Source organism: Nicotiana sylvestris, chromosome 4, assembly GCF_000393655.2.
Source record: "Nicotiana sylvestris chromosome 4, ASM39365v2, whole genome shotgun sequence".
Taxonomy (NCBI): Eukaryota; Viridiplantae; Streptophyta; class Magnoliopsida; order Solanales; family Solanaceae; genus Nicotiana; species Nicotiana sylvestris.
This window is the reverse complement of record NC_091060.1, coordinates 3,166,606-3,185,743: the sequence shown is the minus strand read 5'-3', so window position 1 is coordinate 3,185,743 and position 19,138 is coordinate 3,166,606. Positions and strand designations below refer to the sequence as shown.

Sequence of the window (19,138 nt, the reverse complement as noted above, 5' to 3'; positions counted from 1 at the left end):
ATACAAACACAAATAATCCTCGACCACCAATTTAGTTAAATAATACCAAATCAAAAAGATCAACTTTGTCTTCTTATTTTCCAAAGTCCAACAATAAAGTTTTGAGATTTTTACAGATTTGTGTTTGAACTAAAAGTTTAATCACAAACTACCAAAATTCAGACGATTTTAATAATAATGGATCATTAACTTCTATTTTTCACTCCTAAATAAGATTTTCGAGCTTTAAAAATTGAAAAATCATAGTATTCAAGTCAAAAGTGGTGGGTACACGCCGTGCAAATTTCTATACCATTTTCCTTCCTCCTTTTTTTATTTTATTTTTAAGAGTGAGTGACTTGTGAAAAACTTTCTTTTCCAATTTTGCTACAATTACATACATTCCTTGACCAACCGCCAAGTTTTCTATTACTGAAATGAAAAGACGACTAAGCATTGGCCACTTGCTTCTCCTATATTACAGCTTATTTGGCAATTTCTTTTTGCTAAAAGTATTTTTTTTTTCTAAAAGTACTTTTGTAAAAACAGAAAAAAGTAGCTTCCTCGAAAAATACTTTTTTAGAAGTATTTTGAATACACTTAAAAGCAGTTTTTTAAAACTTTGTCAAACACTAATTGGTGCTAAGAAATGGTTTTCAAATTAATTAGCCAAAATTATTCATTTCTAGCAAACCCAACTAACCAAAAGTCTTTGCTCTGCTCTAGCAAGAGCACAAAAAAATTCTCTATATTTCAAGAAAACAGATTTTCTTAAACCAAGTTCACATTTTGCGCTTACCCTTTACTCTCTTTTTCTCTATTTCATTGATTCTTGAAATACCCATTTGCATTCCTGGACTTAAAAATTTGTGCGTTTGAGCAGTTGGGGTTTCAAAAAAAATGGCTGTGGGCACAGTAGAAGAACCTGTGGAGATCTTTAAGGCTCGTTCAGATAAGAGGGAGTATAGAAGAATAGTCCTTCAAAACTGTCTTGAAGTCCTCCTCATCAGTGATCCTGAAACAGACAAGGTTTTTGTTGAACTATTTTTATTGAAAATATATGAAAATTTTTGAACTATTTTTATGTTGCTGACGTGTGACCAGCAGTACACGGGTTCAAGCCGTGTAAACAAGCAGAAATGCAGGGTAAGGGTGCGGACAATAGACCCTTGTGGTCCGGTACTTCCCTGGACACCACGCATAGCGTAAGCTTGGTGCACCGGGCTGCCCCTTTTATATGAATTTGTTGAGTTGGATTCTTGTATAAATTTACTTTTTATGTTGTTGGATCAGTGTGCTGCTTCTATGGACGTGCCTGTGGGATATTATAGTGATCCTAAGGGTCTTGAAGGCCTTGCTCATTTTCTTGGTAAGTTAAGTTAGTGCAATAGCTTCTTTCAAATCTTAGTCAAATAAGCTAGTGTATTAGCTCTAGTTCTTTTTTTTTCTTCTTTTCTTTCTTATAACGGTTGAAGGGGAGCCTTGACGTAACGAGTAAAGTTGCTGCCGTGTGACTAGCAGGTCACGGGTTAGAGCCGTCGAAACGGCCTCTTGCAAAAGTGCAAGATAAGGATGCATACAATAAACCCTTGTGGTCCGTGCCTTCCCCGAACCCTGCATCGCGCTGCCCTTTCTGATAATGTTGGCGTCCGGGCCAACTTGTGCACATCCAATGGTGGAGCTAGCGTGGTAGCTTTTGCTTAAATCCTGTATTTGTATTAGGAAATCCATTAAATATGTACAAATTCTAAATTGCGAATCTAGTATAAAACAAGCTATGGGTTCGGTGGCATGTTTAGAACTCATAAACTTCAAATCCTGGCTCTGCCTCTGCGTGCTTCTCGACTATTTTCTGGGTATCTGTTACCTCCCACCAGTACAGGTACCTTCTAAGCTTAGGTAAATGGGAAAAATCACCTAGTATTTTATTGAGTCTTGTTCTTGAAGTAACTTTGGAGAATGATGCTTTTCTTAATCAATTATGAACGAGTTTGTTGAACTAAGAATTTGGGGTGTTAATGGAGCAAACAAAGGTTTTTTTTCCTGTAGCGTGGGTGCTATTCATCTTTTTTTTTTTGGGTATAATATTGGCCTGAGATGAGCTTTTATGGAATAACATGGTCAGTGAGGCTTCATATAACCGACCCAACTTGTTTGGGACTGAGGCGTAGTTATTGTTATAGCTTGGGTGCTATGCAGCAGTATTCCGCAAACCTGAAAGTTGTTTCCTAAAGCGGTGGGAATTTTAACTTCTAATAACGTGCAAAGCTGGTGTATTTTTAATTGCACCCTTTGCACGGTATTCCATTATATTGTTTGCTATTTTAGTATCACATTTTTCCTTGAGGCAAAAGTGTATACTGATTCTTAATGTGCTGCACTCAGAACATATGCTGTTTTATGCAAGTGAGAAGTATCCCGTGGAGAATAGTTACTCAAAATACATCACCCAGGTATCTTTTTTTATTTATTGGCAATTATGATTTACTTTTTCCTGAATTTCTACTCTGGTTAAACAATTTGTTCCTTCTTCCTACTGTTTATTCTTGCAATCTATCTTCTCTTCAAGACTATCGAGAAGTGATAGTTGTCTGTGTCATGATTTTTTTATGTTGGGTACAATTTTGATCGTTTTCATGGGCTCTTTTATTGAGCCTTGATGGTGATACATGGTGGTTGTTTAACTATTTGCATATGCTTCAGTCATTAATTTGCTCCACCCTGAAATTTGAGGGGAAGGTTAGAATGTTAGCATGAAATATTGTCCTGCATTAGACAAAAGTATTATGTGTTTTCTATTAACTATTTATAGGAGTTTATGGCATAAGTCAGTGGGCTAATGTGTTGCTGCAGTCTCTTCTCTTATTTTTCATATAGCAGCTGAGTCCTGATAAGAGAAGAGATTGGAAGAATGCATAGACAAGTGTGTTATGGCTAGGAGTTTAAGAGGAGATTAGACATCAAAAATGTCCTAGCTTAACTTGGACAAAGTGTCAGATTAGAGGAGATTAGATATCAAAACGTCCTAGTTTAAGAGGAGATTAGATATAAAAGATGTCCTAGTTTAAGAGGGGATTAGATATGAAAAATGTCCTAGCTTAATTTGAAGTAGTTAGTTAGAATAGAACAAAGACGGTCTTGAAATGTTGAAATTGCTGAGTGTCTAACTAGATGTCACGAAAACCAAGCATCTCTCTGAGAGCCTATCCAAACCCTGGAGTCTTCCCTTGGATTTTCAACCAAACTTTTCACTATTTGTCTCCAATAGCCACCTTACAAACACCCTTAACGAATAAAGAAAAGCAAAAAAGAATTGTGGTCATTTATCATCTGTCCTGTCTGTCAAAGTGGGTAAGCATATCATCTTTCATGGCTGTCAACTTGGTTAAACTATTTGAGGCCTCAGGGACTTGTCGTCCTAGTAGTTAGCAACTCAGACTTTTTAAGTTAACTGCTCAAGCCGAGCGGTACGGAGCATGAGAATGGTTATCTTTTTCTTAAAATGTCACCTCTTAGTATCAGAAACTGGTATACTTATGGCAACTTACTAATAGCACTAATGAATGCAGTTTTGCATAAATTCCCTTCAGGTAACTGTCTTATAGAGTTTAATTTCCTCCTCATTTTTATTATTGATTCAGCATGGAGGTTCTACCAATGCTTTTACATCTTCCGAGAACACCAACTTTCACTTTGACATTAATGCAGATTGTTTTGAAGAAGCTTTGGACAGGTATGGATTTAACTCCTCATTATCTTTGAAAGAGTATCTATGAAATGCCTTATGGTGTTTCATTATTTAGATTTGCACAGTTTTTTGTCAAACCGTTGATGTCACCTGATGCTACAACAAGGGAAATAAAAGCTGTTGATTCTGGTTAGGCTTCATGATTTGTGAATGTTGATGTTTTCAGTCCTATAAACATTATCAACTGCTGATTGCTCTACTGTCTTTGTCTTGTGCCCATGGCAACTTGCTGAGTCATCTTCAGAGAACCAAAACAACCTATTATCTGATGGTCACAGAGTGTACCAGGTACTTATATGGACTCGTAAGTCAGTTTTATGCTTCCTTTGGTACTTGTGATGATTCAGTGAAGGAGATAGATGAAGTTCAATTGTGTGATCACATCAGTTAAAAAGATTAAACTACTAGAGAATTTTAGTTATTTACTTAGGTCTTCATGCGCCCTTTTACGTTGGGCATGATTCTATTTTTAGGGCGAAGAAATATTCTGCTAATTGATGGCGGTGAGACTTGAGTGCAGGACGTTGTACCTACTCTGATACCATATTGAATTGTGCAGTCATCATCTAAAAACTTAAGTTATTAGTGAGCGACCTTATATTGATTTACTGTTAGGTGTACAACCAATGTATAGGATTACCTGGTCCATGTTATGCTTGTATCTCTCTCTTTATCCATGAAAATCTTAGAATAAGTTATATCCTTAAGTTATTATTGAGGGACCTTGTTCCATGTTATGCTTGTTTCTCTCTTATCTTGTGGATCTTGAGCATGTACATTCGTTAAGTACCTGTTTGAGCTGTGTTGTTTAGCTCTTTCGAATTTTTATTCTTTTTCTTTTGGAGGAAAGAAAACCCTTCTTCATTCTTGCATTACTTTCTGTGCAGCTTCAGAAACATCTGACCGCTAAAGATCATCCGTACCACAAATTTGGCACAGGTTTGTGATTTGATGTATAATGTCTTCCATATGATCTGAATACATGGCTTGCAATCTAACTTTGGATAACCTTGAATCCCTGTATAGTTAACTTGCCCAGTTTGTATTGCTGCATTTTTAGCTGATTTGTTCTTTTCAGAACATCAATGCCGTAAAAAGTCTATATTATTGTACTCCTGTATTAAAGAGAAAGAGAAGTTGCTCCTTTGTATGTTGCACATTGTTTCTTTTGATATTTATAAACATTTGACTCTTGCACAGGCAGTTGGGATACTTTGGAGGTGCAGCCAAAGGCAAGAGGCTTGAATACTAGGGAGGAGCTTCTGAAATTTTATGAAGAAAATTATTCAGCCAACTTAATGCATTTAGTTGTTTATGCAAAAGGTAGCCGGTTGATTTCTCTTTTTTTCCCTATAAATTATTCTTGCGGAATATTATCTATACTAATTGTCTCTCTTAAAACATCAGACTGCCTTGATAAAGCTCAAACACTGGTGCAGAGCATATTCCAAGAAGTTCCAAATACCAATAGAAGTTACTCTCCTGTTACTGATCAGCCTTGCAAATCAGAACATCTGCAGGTGCTCAAATAGGTGTTGGGGTCATAAATTTGACACTTAAAGTGTCTGAATTGGAAAATATAAGGGCTATGTTCTACTGGATCTCTTTTCCCCATTTCATGTTGACTGGATTAAAAAAGGTGGTGTTTTTCTGGTACAAAGATTAGCGGCAGACAGGGGAAGGAAAAAAGGTTTTATGATATAGGGCCACTTGAACTTAAGATTGATATTTTTACTTTGCTTATGATTAATCACATGAAACAACCTCTCTATCCTCACAAGGTAGGGGTAAGGTCTGCGTACACACTACCCTCCTCAGATCCCACTGGTCTGGGATAATCCTGGGTATGTTGTTGTTGTTGTTGTTGTGATTAATCACATAGATTTTTGAAATTGTGAGATGTGGAATGGAGTTTTCTATACATGCATTTGCAGAAATGCAGGGTAAGGCTGCGTACAATAGACCCTTGTGGTCCGATCCTTCCCCGGACCCCGCGCATAGCGGAAGCTTAGTGCACCGGGCTGCCCTTTACCTTTAGAGAAGAGAGCTAAACTTCTGGTTGTCTCCTACCACCACTTATCATCTTTCGAGATTCAGCTTAATTTGGCTTTGGTGGACAACACATGAAAGATACTGTGAGCCCTTTTCAAGTTCTAACATCTTTGTGTCCATGTACTTGAGGTGCAATAAGGTGTCACATAAGCTTAGCAATTCACTCAAATTTTTCATAGTATATTCTGTACATGTTGACACAGCAACTCCTGTTGGATTAGCGCACTGCTCCCTTTTTTTCTTCAATTAGAAATCTTACTGATGAGGCATAAAATTATATCAAACTTTTTAGCCGTGTGTTGAAACTTTCATTTTTCTTTTTCATATGGGTTGGGGATGGCAGAAATGAGCTAATAATCAAACATTCTTCTCTCTTCTCTTGCATACTCTTCATTATTGCAAACACATTGTTGTCCTATGCCTATGATTCTTTATTTTTGTTACGCAGATTCTAGTCAGAGCTGTTCCAATAAAACAAGGTCATAGGTTGAGGATTGTGTGGCCAATAATTCCAGGGGTAATTTATTACAAGGAAGGGCCTTCAATCTATTTGAGTCACTTGATTGGACATGAAGGAGAAGGATCCTTGTTTTATATCTTGAAGAAGTTGGGTGAGTTCTCAACATAATTATTAAAAATTCGGATCCTATCCCACCAGCCACTCGTTATGTGGCACTTATGGAACCCTTGAGTTCAGTTGCAAAGATATGCAAAAATAGTTAAGACATATCAGTACGCCATTTACTAGCAAATCATGTAAGGAGACAACAGCCCATTCCCTTAATTATTGTGGACAATCTAATATTCTCCCCCACACACCGAGGAGCGGACATCTAGAGTGTCGATAATAACATTGGGGCTCAACACTAAGTATACTTAGAATAGGGATAAGTCTAGATTTCATACTATGATAAGAAAATGAACCTTGGAAGTAACTCAGTCTAAGGTCAGCTTATAAGGTGAGGAGTGCCTAATATTATACAAGGAGACAACAACTCATTCCCTATACCAATGTGGCATAATCTAACACCCCCTCCGGCACGCCCAGGGCCGGAACATAACATGGGTCCAACATTGGGTAAACCAAGAATTGGGATGGGTCTGACTCTGATATTGTGTTAAGAAAATGGATCTAGGCCTAGCTCAATCTCAAAAGCTGGCCCATGAGGTGAGGATTTCCCAAGACCACATAAGGAGACAACAACTCATTCCATCAACCAATGTGGGACAATCTAACACGGACTAATATTTATTTTTCAACTGCTAGAGAAATCTGCTGCTGAGGAAACGGGGTCAAGGTGATAGACTACCATGGTACATAGATTACCCGGAAGAAAGAAGCATAGATTTGTTTAAATTTCTTACATTTATTTATGGATGGAAAAGCAACAATGATGAAGATATATCTGAATTAGTTATTTAGGCCAATGATTTTATCTCACTTGCTTTTGCATTACATGTTTTCTGGGGTCTGTACATATATCAAGCATTACTTACTGTTTGCGTAGACTGTTTCTAAGAAATTATTGCTATTTATCTCTGCAAATCCTTGTAGGTTGGGCAACAAGCTTATCGGCTGGAGAGTCAAGTGGCGGTCATCACTTCTCATTTTTTGAAGTTTATATTCATCTGACTGATGCTGGCCATGGTTAGTTCTCTCATCCCCCCCCCCCCCCCCCAATTTATGGACAGGGAATTAGAAGGTAATGTGTTGTTCTTGGCCCTCCATTTTCTCTAATTTCTCGTTTGTTTCTCGAATTCATCTTCTCTTGGGAAGTTTACTACACTGACCTTCGTGTCTCAATAATCTTTCAGATCATTTTGAGGATGTTGTGGCACTACTTTTCAAATATATTGACCTTCTACGACAAGCTGGTGCCTGTAAATGGATATTTGATGAGGTTGTTGCACTTCATTTTGTATCAAACACCAAAGTGATTATTGTTGTTTAGAGGAGCTTAATATACCTTTAAGGCTAGAGGAAGATTTATTGATAGATATATAAAACATACGGAGCAAACTGAATTTCCTCAGTGATACTTTTATGGATAATTTGCCATAAAAGACAAATTATTTAGTATTGAAATGAAATGGTTCCGACTAAAGTGGAGGGCATTCAAAGGATTCATATAGTTGTCCCCAGCTAGTTTGAAATTGAGATATAGTTCAGTGATTGGGTGGAAATTTTTCATTTTTTCGTAAAAGTAGTGCTCGCCATTTTATTTAAAGCTTTAAATTTTTGTTTGATGAATTGCCTTCAGTAAAGACATGTACGGCTGTTCGTTCTTTTGTCAAGTTTCTAGCTCACATATACTCTAAACATGCAGCTTTCTGCTATGTCTGAGACTGATTTCCATTATCAAGACAAGAATTCTGCCATCGACTATGTGGTAGATGTTGCATCGAATATGCAGGTACATTGAGAAAGATATTTCCGCATCTGGGTTCATTTATATGGATGCTTTTGAAGTGCTCGTTGATTCTTTTTATATTGTTTATTTTTATTCATGAAAATGATATTTTATTGACAGAAATGGTCCCATAATACTAGAAGTATACACCACACTAGCTCTAACAGTGGAGATTATTTTACAAAGTCCCATCATATCATCTATACTAGTAAGGACGTTGTGTACGCTCCAAAGTTTTCTTTTTCACTTTTTTCTTCTTCTTCTAAATAGTAGTGTCTTTTGCAATTGGCTAATGATTGTATCCTCGCCTTTGAAACTTTCAAGCTCCTTTCTCCCAAGCAGAGCACCTCTTCCACGATGTTACTGAATCAAGTTAATGAGAAGTTCCTTTTTATTTATTTTTTAAATTTTTACATGGTATCTGAGCTTCTGCAACCTTGGTAGTGGCTCAAATAGTTTTTGCTACTGGCTGGCGATGTTGGCCAGTGTGTGTCACTCGCCCGATAAATCTTTTCTTCTTTTCTTCTTCCTTTCGGTGTCCTGTGCTGCTCGTCTCTTCGGTAGCCAGTGCTGCTATCTCTGGGAAAACGTCCAGGTATCACTTCTCTCCCCTGCAACTATTCATGATCGCTCCCTCTAGCAACCGTTCAGTCACCATTCCTCTCTCTAGGATTGTTCAAGCACGGTTCATCTCTCCGGTGACTGCTGCTGCTCCTTTTATGAGACTGACTCCCTCATCCAAACTTTGAATTTCTTGTCATTGTTCTGCCAATTCGAGTTACGCTCTAAGGTCTTGGTGTTTTGCAACATCATACTTCACAACCAACGACTTTCTGAAGCAGGGGCGAATGCACCCTAGTCCAAGCGGTGTCATCCGACACCGCTTCGCCGGAAAACTTTAGTTATTACACATATAAACATTGTGCAAAAGGTATACATATAAATCATATGACACTGCTGAAGAAAAGATAGTGCCTGGTCTGATGGTCAAGCGCCTCACTTGCAACGTCGAGGTCTGCGGTTCGAATACTTCGTATGCGTTTCTTTTGCTTTTTTTTTTCTTTTTCTTTTAAGCCTCTTTTGTTTGAAAAATAGAACGGTGTCCTCTTCCGTGACATCATAACTGACAATGAAATACTATTTAACTTCTAAAAAGTAATTACTTTAGAATAAGATAAATGAATTTTAAACCGTAACTACGAAAAAGTTCTCATCTCTAAGTGACGGGGTTTGATGGTGTTGCTCTTCTCTACTTCTTATCTCCCAGATTTGTTGTAGTAATTTGTTCACCACTTTAAATTTCGACACCGCTTACAAAAAGTCCTGTGTACGCCCCTGTTCTGAAGGAAATAATTCCATCACCTATTTTCTTTTTGGTGATTGTGCAATATTCCGTCGAGATGTTCGCATCAACTTTTTATATTTTAGAAATAAGCTAACTCAAGTTGATTTTCCCACTTTGAGTTTGAGGGGTCTATTAGAATACGTGCATATATAGAGTGTACTTGAATCTTATTGTATATTCTATATGATACCTTGGGATGTTACATGTTTAATTATAAAATATTTCTTTATCTTATTAGCAGAGGTACTGATTACCTAGCATATCGTACTCGTCACAAGACTCCTAAGAAGCACCTCCCATACATTGTTTCTGAATCAAGTCAATGAGAATTCTTTTCCTATTTCACAAGTCCAAAGTTCAGCATCATGTTCCTAATATTGTGGATACTCAATGGCACATAATGAAATGATAGACATGCTCCCATTGCTGTACATAGAAGATACCAAGTGATATCATATAAACTTAACTTTCCTGGAGCTTTAGAAACTCAAAAGGCAGACTAAAGAATTGTTTTCTTCCCCTCTTCAATATTTCCCTTATCGCCCCCTTCTACCTTAATTTTATGTGCTTTGAGAATTATCTCCACCCTCTCATGATTTGTTTCCATAAAGCAGTTTCATATGAAGTTAATATGGCATTAAACCTTGAGGTCCTTAACTCCCAATTCCTCCATCTTCATATAGAAAGTGACCTGCTCTAATTATAACAATGTGGATAAATCTCTTCCTTTCCTTCTCACAGAAAATTCAGGAATTTGCAGCCTAGGGAAAAGGGGTCGGATAAATAACATAGTAAGAAAAGTCATATGAAATAAAAAAGGGAGATTTCTCATCCATTGCTGTTGCCGGCTTAGTCAAAAAGTCATGAGGTAGGTTGATAAATTAGAGAGCACTCTTTATTAGGATTATCTTTCCTTCTTCTAGTTTCCTAGTGAACCTTATCTCCAACATCTACAGAAAAGGGTTTCATTGTTTCATCTCCATGAGCGGCCCCTAGTGGTAGTCTCAAGTACGTAGCCTGAAGATCACTGACTTTTCATGTTAACACCCTTGCCATGTCCTCCACTTCCTGAATTTCTTCCATAGGAAAGATAACACACTTTCAAACGTTAATTGTCATCCCAGAGATTGCCTGAAACCATAACTACAAAACCCCTCTGATTGGGAAGTTGGTTCTTGTCTCATCACAACAGGTTTCAGGCTTAAGACATTTGTCTTCACGAATTCTATCGGTCTTTCTCTTATTTCTCATAGTGTAGGTAGTTGAGATAATTTGATACATGATTGCGGTCAGGTATCCACATTATAAATACATTTTATACACAAGTATACCATACTAATAATGAATTTTTTTTGACTTATCAAAAGAATAACAATTGCTTACATTTGAGTGATTTTTTCCCCAGTTTTACCCCCCAATAGACTGGCTGGTTGGGTCATCTTTACCTTCAAGGTTCAGTCCAGACATTATTGAAGCAGTCCTAAATGAGCTCACACCACAAAATGTCAGGTGAATTAACCTCCCTGTAGACAATTATATCTTTTTAACTTTTGTTTTTGCATATGGGATACTCGCATTACTTAGCTTATGATGATAAATAATCTAAGGCATGATGATGTTAAAGTCTAATATGTACAATATACTTTTTGACTATGTCCATCGTTTTAATCAAGTTTTTGACTTTGTCCATTGGATGACCTTGGAAGTCCAATGACTAATCCTGCTAGCCGTGGAATCAATTTTAACTGTGGTTCTTAGAAGTCAGGTTCTCATGACCTCTTTTGTAGATAATAGTTTTGCGTATAGTTCATGGACTTGGTTTGGCTGGAATCATGGCTTTGACATGACAAGAAGCCAGTACAGTTAGTAATTCATATTGGATAGGGTCATAGTTGATTTGGGTGTTTCCTATGTTGCTCGGCGTCTTTAAAAATGCCGCCGGGTGTTGGATCCTCCAAAAGTAGTGCATTTTTTGGATTATTTGACAGGCGTGTGGCCACATTTTTGGAGAGTCCGAGCAACATAGGGTATTTCTCCTTCAGGGAGCATAGAGAAAATGAAGAGACAGAAAAGATGACTGTTAAGGACAAGCAAGAAAGCCTGGTGATGCAGTTGTTTTTCCTCCTTTCTGTAGAACGAGGCACGATGGAAAATGTTGATTGGGTGAAGAGAAAAGAGACTGTCCTATTCTTACTGCTGTTGGGCTGACATGAAATGTCTGCTGTTTTCTAGTTCATAAGCTAAGCATCCCAGCAAGAGAAGAACCAAGTTACGCTCATTTAACACCCAAAAAAAAAAAGAACACTTAATATGCCATTAAATATACAATTATTGGACTTTATATTTATGAACCACTCATCTTAATGAAAATTGAGATCTTTTTGGGCTACCGATCTTTTACATCATTACATATCATAAGACCATGGTGAAACATTTCCTAGTCATACCCTTATGCATATTTCCTCTGAATCCTTTGGTGGTTATCTGCATAATAGGGATAAATAAAAATACAGAGATTGTGTGTTAGAACTTCCAGCTTAGTAAGATAGTGTGTTCAGCATGTATCATTTGCAGAAATAGTATGTCACTGAACTATGATGGTGTGATTTATCATTTCTGTGACTAAATCTTTGTGGATGAGCACCTCTTACAAGAAAGTTTTTCCAACAGAATCTTTTGGGTTTCAACAAAATTTGACGGTCATACAGATTCAATGGAGCCTTGGTATGGAACTGCATATTCAGTAGAGAAAATAACAAGCTCCATGATTGAGGTACATTCTGGGTATCTGTAAATACTGTTGCTTTTGATTTGATGAAGATTGGTATTGTAGTATTGCTCTAGCCAACATTGACTAGAATGGTGACACTGCTCTGATTGGTACAGCAATGGATGGAGAAGGCTCCTGATGGAAATTTGCATCTACCTGTACCTAATATGTTTGTTCCTACCGATTTGTCCATTAAAACTGTCTTGAACAAGGTATTACTAACAACGAAGCCTCATTTCACACGCTTTCACCGTACTAAATTCCTTAAATGTTTTGCCCTTCGGTACAGATGAGTTTTCCAGTGCTGTTAAGGAAATCCCCTTATTCAAGGTTATGGTACAAGCCGGATACATTATTCTCCATGCCAAAGGGATACATTATAATAGATTTCAGCTGTCCCCAATCTAGAAGTTCTCCTGAATCAATTGTTCTTACCTCCATTTTCATACGGCTGCTGATGGACTATCTAAATGAATATGGCAAGTATCAAAGACTAAGATATCATGTTTCTATATACATATACCTTTGTGCAAATATGCATGGACATTTTGACAGTTGAAATATTGATCATTTAAATTGCTGGATAATTCTGTCCCTAGTTATATTCTTTACTTTTAACTATTAGTTCATCTGATGGTGCACGTTTGGTGTCTGCTTAACTCTGCTGTAATCTACCTTGCATCTTTTCAGCCTACTATGCCGAGATTGCCGGTCTCGGTTATTGGATAAGTAGTCACTATAATGGTTTCCAGGTATTTATCTTGTATGCGCATTATCATCATGAATGGAATTCTCCAAACATTAAATACAATTTACCAAAAATTAACCTACACAGCTCCCCCCCCCCTCCCCAACTTATGTGTTTTCAAATTTAAAGAAAAACTAAATTTTTTGGTTGGATTATTATAAGGTTTTTTATTCTTGTTTGCACTTTGGGAAAGCATCATGCTCGTTCGGCTTCTTGAATTATTGTCATTTTTTCCTATTCCATGTGTGCAATCACTTTTAGGACATTGTAATAATTGTACGCTCCCACTTTGATTTGCTTCCCTTTCAGGTGACTGTGACTGGATATAATCATAAAATGAGGGTCTTAGTGGAAAAAGTTATTGATAAGATTACCAATTTCAAAGTTGAACCTGACAGATTCTTTGTTATCAAGGTAAGGGGTCTATTTTCATCCCTTACGGAATTCTTTCAAGTCTTTTTATTGTTCAACCTGATTCAAATTCTGAAGACTAGATCGTTTTATGGTAATCCTTGCATCTAATTTTATCTGAATTAAATTGCTCCTGCAGGGAGTTAGCTAGTGTGTTATGTTATGTGATCTAGGCCTGCTAAAAATAGTGTGGCACATTTTTATTGATTATTGGGATCTAGGCCTGCTTAAAATGGTGTAAGAAATTTTCTCATTTCATTTGAGGGACTTGAACTCTGTTAGGAACTTTCATGTTCATGTTATCCGGTTGGGCATATTTTCTTTGTTTTCTTCACTCGTTATGAGCATTCAGCTTGTATACTCAACACCTACATCAAAGAGTGCGTTTTTGGCTGGCTTGGTGCATTTATGCCTCAGACAATACTGAGTGCATCTTTGGCTGGTTTGCCAGAAACTATTTTCTGTTTAATCAGTTGTATCTTTGAATATTAAAGAAATACACCTAGCTGGAGCTATATTTAGCTTTAGTTCTGATGTGTGACTGCAGCACGAATGATTGAGTCTCTATGTTCTTCAGTCAGTGTTGCTTCCAATGTTTTAGCATCTTGTCAGGACAAAAGACTTCCATGATTTTACTAACTGTCCTCTTCTTGATAAATTCAATGTGGTCTAAAACTTGTGACTACTATATTTTTCAGTCTCTTTGCAGCTATATTTACTTCTACAGTTAGGTATTCATAAACACTAAAAACTAAATGAGATGGCTTGAAAACTTCTTGTGTTTTGTGCTGAGTTCAATTTTTGGTTAAAAAGCATATGGCGCTGAAGCTTTTATATTTTTAATTGTTCCAGATGCTTAGCTTGACGTGGTTTTGTTAATAATGTAGTAACAATTGAACAATCATTGTGATTGCAGTTTGCTGACATTTTGAATCCAAAGCTGTAGACTGATAGTTCCTTCTCTTGGACTGTTTTTATCTTGTGACAGGAATTGTTCATAAAGCAATATCAAAATTTCAAGTTTCAACAGCCATACGAGCAAGCGTTGTACTACTGTTCATTAATACTTCGGGAACACGCATGGTCATGGAAAGATGAACTTGAAGTCCTTCCTAATCTTGAAGTTGATGACCTTGTTAAGTTTTATCCTCTGCTGCTATCAAGGACGTTTCTGGAGTGCTACATAGCAGGTTAGTTTTTCTTTCCTACTAGATTTTTCTAGGATATTTTCCAGTTGTTTAGCATATTCACCCTTTTAATCATCCCTTTTCAGGAAACATCGACTCAAAGGAAGCAGTCTCAATGATCCAGCACATTGAAGATGCCTTTTACAAGGGTGCCCAGCCTCTATCTCGGGCCCTATTTGCGTCTGAGCATCCGTCAAGTAGAATTATAAAGCTTGAAGAGAGCAAGAATTACTTCTACGCTACAGAGGGCCTAAATACGTCTGACGAAAATTCTGCTCTTGTCCATTACATTCAGGTACACGTGAAGTTACAACTTTTGTTTCTCTTCTCCGTTTGTTCCTTTTTCTAATGATATTTTTGTAGCAGTTACATCATATATATGATTGGATGCCTCACGAGCAAACTCGTATTTCTGTGCAAAACTTTGCACTTCTTGTTTACCCCTTATATGGGTTGTTCCTTTTGTTTAGCAATAAACTCCTGTTGCAATAAGTATTGTTAGAACAGTTAAATAGAAATAGCAAGAATTAACTGATCAAAACTAGTCGAAGTTTGTTTTAGGAATTTAATACCTAAAATGTTCAAAATCATCAAACCAGTTAATCTGGACCATTCTATTGACTTGTGGCTAGACAAATAATTTGTATGTACTTAAGAAGAAGCTGTCAGAAAAGCTTATAATGAACAAAGTGCGAAACTTTCCAACTGAACAACCTTAATCTGCTGGATATCTTATCTTTTTAATTGGATTTTTATGAGTTTCACCATCTTTTTTCTTCCTGCTAATATGGTTTATCTTATTCTATGTTTTGAAGACGCATCCAGATGAATACATCAAAAATGTAAAACGGCAACTATTTGTTCTCATAGCTAAGCAACCAGCTTTCGACCAGCTTAGATCTGTTGAGCAGCTTGGTTATATTACATCACTTTCGCGGACGTATGCCAACACTTCTCTTTTAAATTCTCTATGAATGTATTTGCTCTTGGGAAATATGCAATACGTCTATTTAATTTTCTTTCACTGCTGAAAGCAAGGTAATGTTGTTAAAACTGTAGGAGTGATGCTGGTGTTTGCGGAATGCAGCTTATAGTTCAATCGTCAGTCAAGGTAAATACATCATATCATCTCTATGTAAGCCAACAAATGAAAGATATAAAAATCCTTATGCTTTCAATATGAGACATTAATGATGAACCAGGATCCAAGATATATCGAGTTGCGATTCCAGGCATTTCTCAAGATGTTGGAAAGTCAGCTTCATGACATGCCAGATGATGAGTTTAAGGTCAAATATTGAATCTCCTTTAAGATTTGCTTCTTGAATTGGTATCATTGTCAAGGTTTGAATCCCAGGGAAGGCCAAAAAAAAAGGCCTAGGTCGGCAGAGTTACCGGATACCTGTACTTGTGAGATAATGCCGGTACCGCAGTGAAATAGTCTGGTTGCCCACAAGCTGGGCTGGACTTCACCGTTACTAAAAGATTGTCAACAACACAATGGCATCATTGTGACAACTCTCAGAAAAGTAATATTTTGAGAAATAGCTACAGGGAAATGACTTAAGATAAGCATCATGTAGTACTTAGAAAATGATTAGTCAGTGTGGCTGCATACATAAGTTTCTTTATTATATTTCTTCTATACATTTATATTTCTTCTATTAGTATCTTTGGAATAAACCCATTAGTAACAAAGCAATAAAGTCAAGATCAATTGATCACTTGTCTGCAATCTTAAATATCATAGTTGTCTCGCCCACTGAGATTTTGGTCTTTTATATGATGCAGAGAAAAGTCAATGCTCTTATTGATATTAAGCTCGAGAAGTTTAAAAACTTATCAGAGGAAACCAATTTTTTCTGGTGGGAAATTTCTGGTGGCACACTCAGATTTGATAGAATTGAAAATGAGGTATGAGCTTTCTTTTGCCATATCAAGCCAGTTTAATTTCTTTGAATTGAATTGATAGCTAAAAGAAGATTATCCTATGCACTCTCTCCATTCCAATTTAAATTTATGTCACACTATTTCATTATTTGTCCATTTCAAAAAGAATGATACACTTCTATATTTGGAAACAATTTAACTTTAAACTTTCCATGATTTTATCATTAATGAGAAGCTTTTATAGCCTGTTATGGTATGCTTAAGACTACAAGTTTCAAAAGTTTTATAGCCACACAATGTTATGCAATATTTGCGACCACAAGTTTCAAAGTTTTCTTTTTTTAAATTCCGTGCCGAGTCAAACCAACAACAACAACAAACCCAGTGTAATACCACAAGTGTAGTGTGTACCCAGACCTTACCCTACCTTGAAGGTAGAGAGGCTGTTTCCGATAGACCATCGACTCACGAGAGACGAAAAGAAAAGCAGTAGCATCAAGCATTAACAACAACAAGATAGTATGAAAATGAAGCGAAAAGAACAGCAAGTAATAATAGAAATCTAACAATAATGGAATACATGACTAACACTAATACTTTCGACTACCTGCTAGCCTTCTATCTTGATTCTCGACATCCACACCTTCCTATCAAAGGTCATGTCTTCGGTAAGCCGAAGCAACGCCATATCCTACCTAATCACCTCTCCCCAATACTTCTTTGGCCTACCTCTACCTCTTCTCAGCCCCACCAGGGCCAACCTCTCACACCTCCTTACCGGGGCATTTGCCAAAAATTAGGATACATTCTGGGAAAATCAAACTTCCATCGAAGAGAAGCAAATGAAAGGCTTTCACAAAAATTCTCGTAGAATTGAGCATGAAGTTTTCATTCTGTACATGCCAAATCATGAATTAGTAACTACATCCAATTTCCAAATTCCATGGTATTTACATGAGGTTCCATTTGGGTTTCTCCTCTTCACATGCCCAAACCATCCAAGCCTTGCTCTCTACATCTTGTCCTCCACCGGGGACACTCCCTATTCCATGGTATTTACATGAGGTTCCATTTGTGTTTCTCCTCTTCACGTGCCCAAACCATCTAAGCCTTGCTTTCTACATCTTGTCCTCCACCGGGGACACTCCCGCTTTGGCCCGAATATCTTCATTCCTATTCTTATCCATCCTGGTATGCCCACTTCGTACCGAGTCAAACCATGTCATATAAATTAGAACGAGGGAGTATTTCCTTGTTTTCCCTTTTCGGCCGGGGTGGGGGGCTGGGAGTTGGGGGGTCGGTGTTGGGCACCTTTTAAGTCAAACTAGAACGAAATAGCTTACAAAGATGCTGGATTCTTAGAGGGAATGTTATTATTGATTTTGAATACTGAATGTCCGCATAGATTATTCTTTTGTCCCCTCTTACTAATTTCTGGGAGTTCAAAAGGTGGGTAATTGTCTCGACGTTCTTCTTTCTGAAACAAGAATTTTAAGTTTGACATCTGTTGTATCATATATAACTAGATCTTGCTATTTAACATTCATGAAATAGGTTGCAGCACTGAAGCTGATAACCAAAACAGACCTGGTCGATTTCTTTAACGAATATGTGAACGTTGGCGCTCCTAAAAGAAAGTCATTAAGCTTACAAGTCTTTGGAAGCTCACATTCTTCTGAATTCAAGGCGGAGAAAGTTGATCCTGTTGAACCTAACGTCGTCCAGATTGAAGATATTTTCTCTTTCAGGAGATCTCGCCCTCTCTACCCTTCATTTAGGGGAGACATTAGCCGTTTGAAAGCTCATGATGCTGAGCACCAGTGAGACTAACAGTACAGGAAAATACAAGCCAAGAAATGGAGGTTTACAGTTAAATGGTTACTTAACACTATTCTGAAGCGACTTTTTTCACAATATACATAGTTACATACTGTTAGTGATTGTACAGTAGAAACATAAACTGTTAAGGAAGTGAAACTAGCAGTTGCTGCCTTCTTATTTGTGGTTCTAAAAAGAATATTTAGCTTGGTATATTCCTGCTTCCTTCTTTCTTGTGCTATTTCTTCTCCTTTTTTTCCACTCGGTGTCGGTATGCACATTGGGATCTGACTAGTTCGAATTCGTGCGGGGAAGTCCCGCTTTGATGGTTAAAGAATGGAAGGATACTTATCAACCCACCACAATCTTTGTTTTTTTTATTTATGGGAGATGTATGGCAATGGAATCCTAAAGATAAAAAAACACACAAGGCACCATTCCTACCTCAATTTCTCCTAGCTTTAGCTCGATCTCTTGCTTTTATAAAATGATAAGTAAATACATCAATATATGATGGTCTCTCATAAACACTAAAAGGAGAAAAAGAACTGAGTATTTTGATGAGTAATTAGAGTAAAATGTATTTGGTATGACAGGAAGTTATTTAGGAAAAAAATTGGTAACTGTTTTTTGGTAATTGGTTGGTGAGTGATCCAGAATTTTTGATAAGGTCAATAATAATGATAATAATAATAATAATAATAATAATAATATCAGAAAGCGTTTGGATGATATTTTTAAATATTAAAGATGAATAATAATATTCAAATGTTAGTCAG

At 37.0% G+C, this 19,138-nt stretch overlaps 1 protein-coding gene across 2 annotated transcripts; it reads left to right on the top strand.

The window, feature by feature from the left end:
* Window positions 1-666: 666 nt before the first annotated feature.
* Window positions 667-18,584, top strand: LOC104231856 (insulin-degrading enzyme-like 1, peroxisomal). 2 transcript variants are annotated; one of them, XM_009784912.2, is made up of 26 exons: window positions 667-1,008; window positions 1,273-1,348; window positions 2,365-2,432; window positions 3,621-3,712; window positions 3,783-3,856; window positions 3,972-4,015; window positions 4,615-4,666; window positions 4,928-5,050; window positions 5,135-5,247; window positions 6,228-6,390; window positions 7,335-7,427; window positions 7,595-7,680; window positions 8,107-8,193; window positions 10,941-11,044; window positions 12,206-12,308; window positions 12,422-12,517; window positions 12,595-12,784; window positions 12,996-13,057; window positions 13,363-13,467; window positions 14,453-14,654; window positions 14,738-14,946; window positions 15,467-15,591; window positions 15,711-15,762; window positions 15,854-15,940; window positions 16,443-16,565; window positions 18,096-18,584. In XM_009784912.2, the coding sequence occupies exons 1-26, from the start codon at window positions 880-882 to the stop codon at window positions 18,363-18,365; spliced, it is 2,928 nt and encodes a 975-aa protein (XP_009783214.1). In that variant the 5' UTR covers window positions 667-879; the 3' UTR covers window positions 18,366-18,584. The 2 variants fall into 2 exon arrangements, with proteins under 2 accessions (XP_009783214.1, XP_009783215.1); XM_009784913.2 differs by lacking the exon at window positions 15,854-15,940.
* Window positions 18,585-19,138: the final 554 nt, after the last annotated feature.

Bases quoted from the DNA above. Each gene is read 5' to 3' on its own strand.
- LOC104231856 (XM_009784912.2), top strand. From the start codon at position 880: ATGGCTGTGGGCACAGTAGAAGAACCTGTGGAGATCTTTAAGGCTCGT. The intron at 1,349-2,364 runs GTAAGTTAAGTT...TGCTGCACTCAG, and splicing joins AGGCCTTGCTCATTTTCTTG to AACATATGCTGTTTTATGCA. The intron at 15,592-15,710 runs GTATGCCAACAC...TTAAAACTGTAG, and splicing joins ATTACATCACTTTCGCGGAC to GAGTGATGCTGGTGTTTGCG.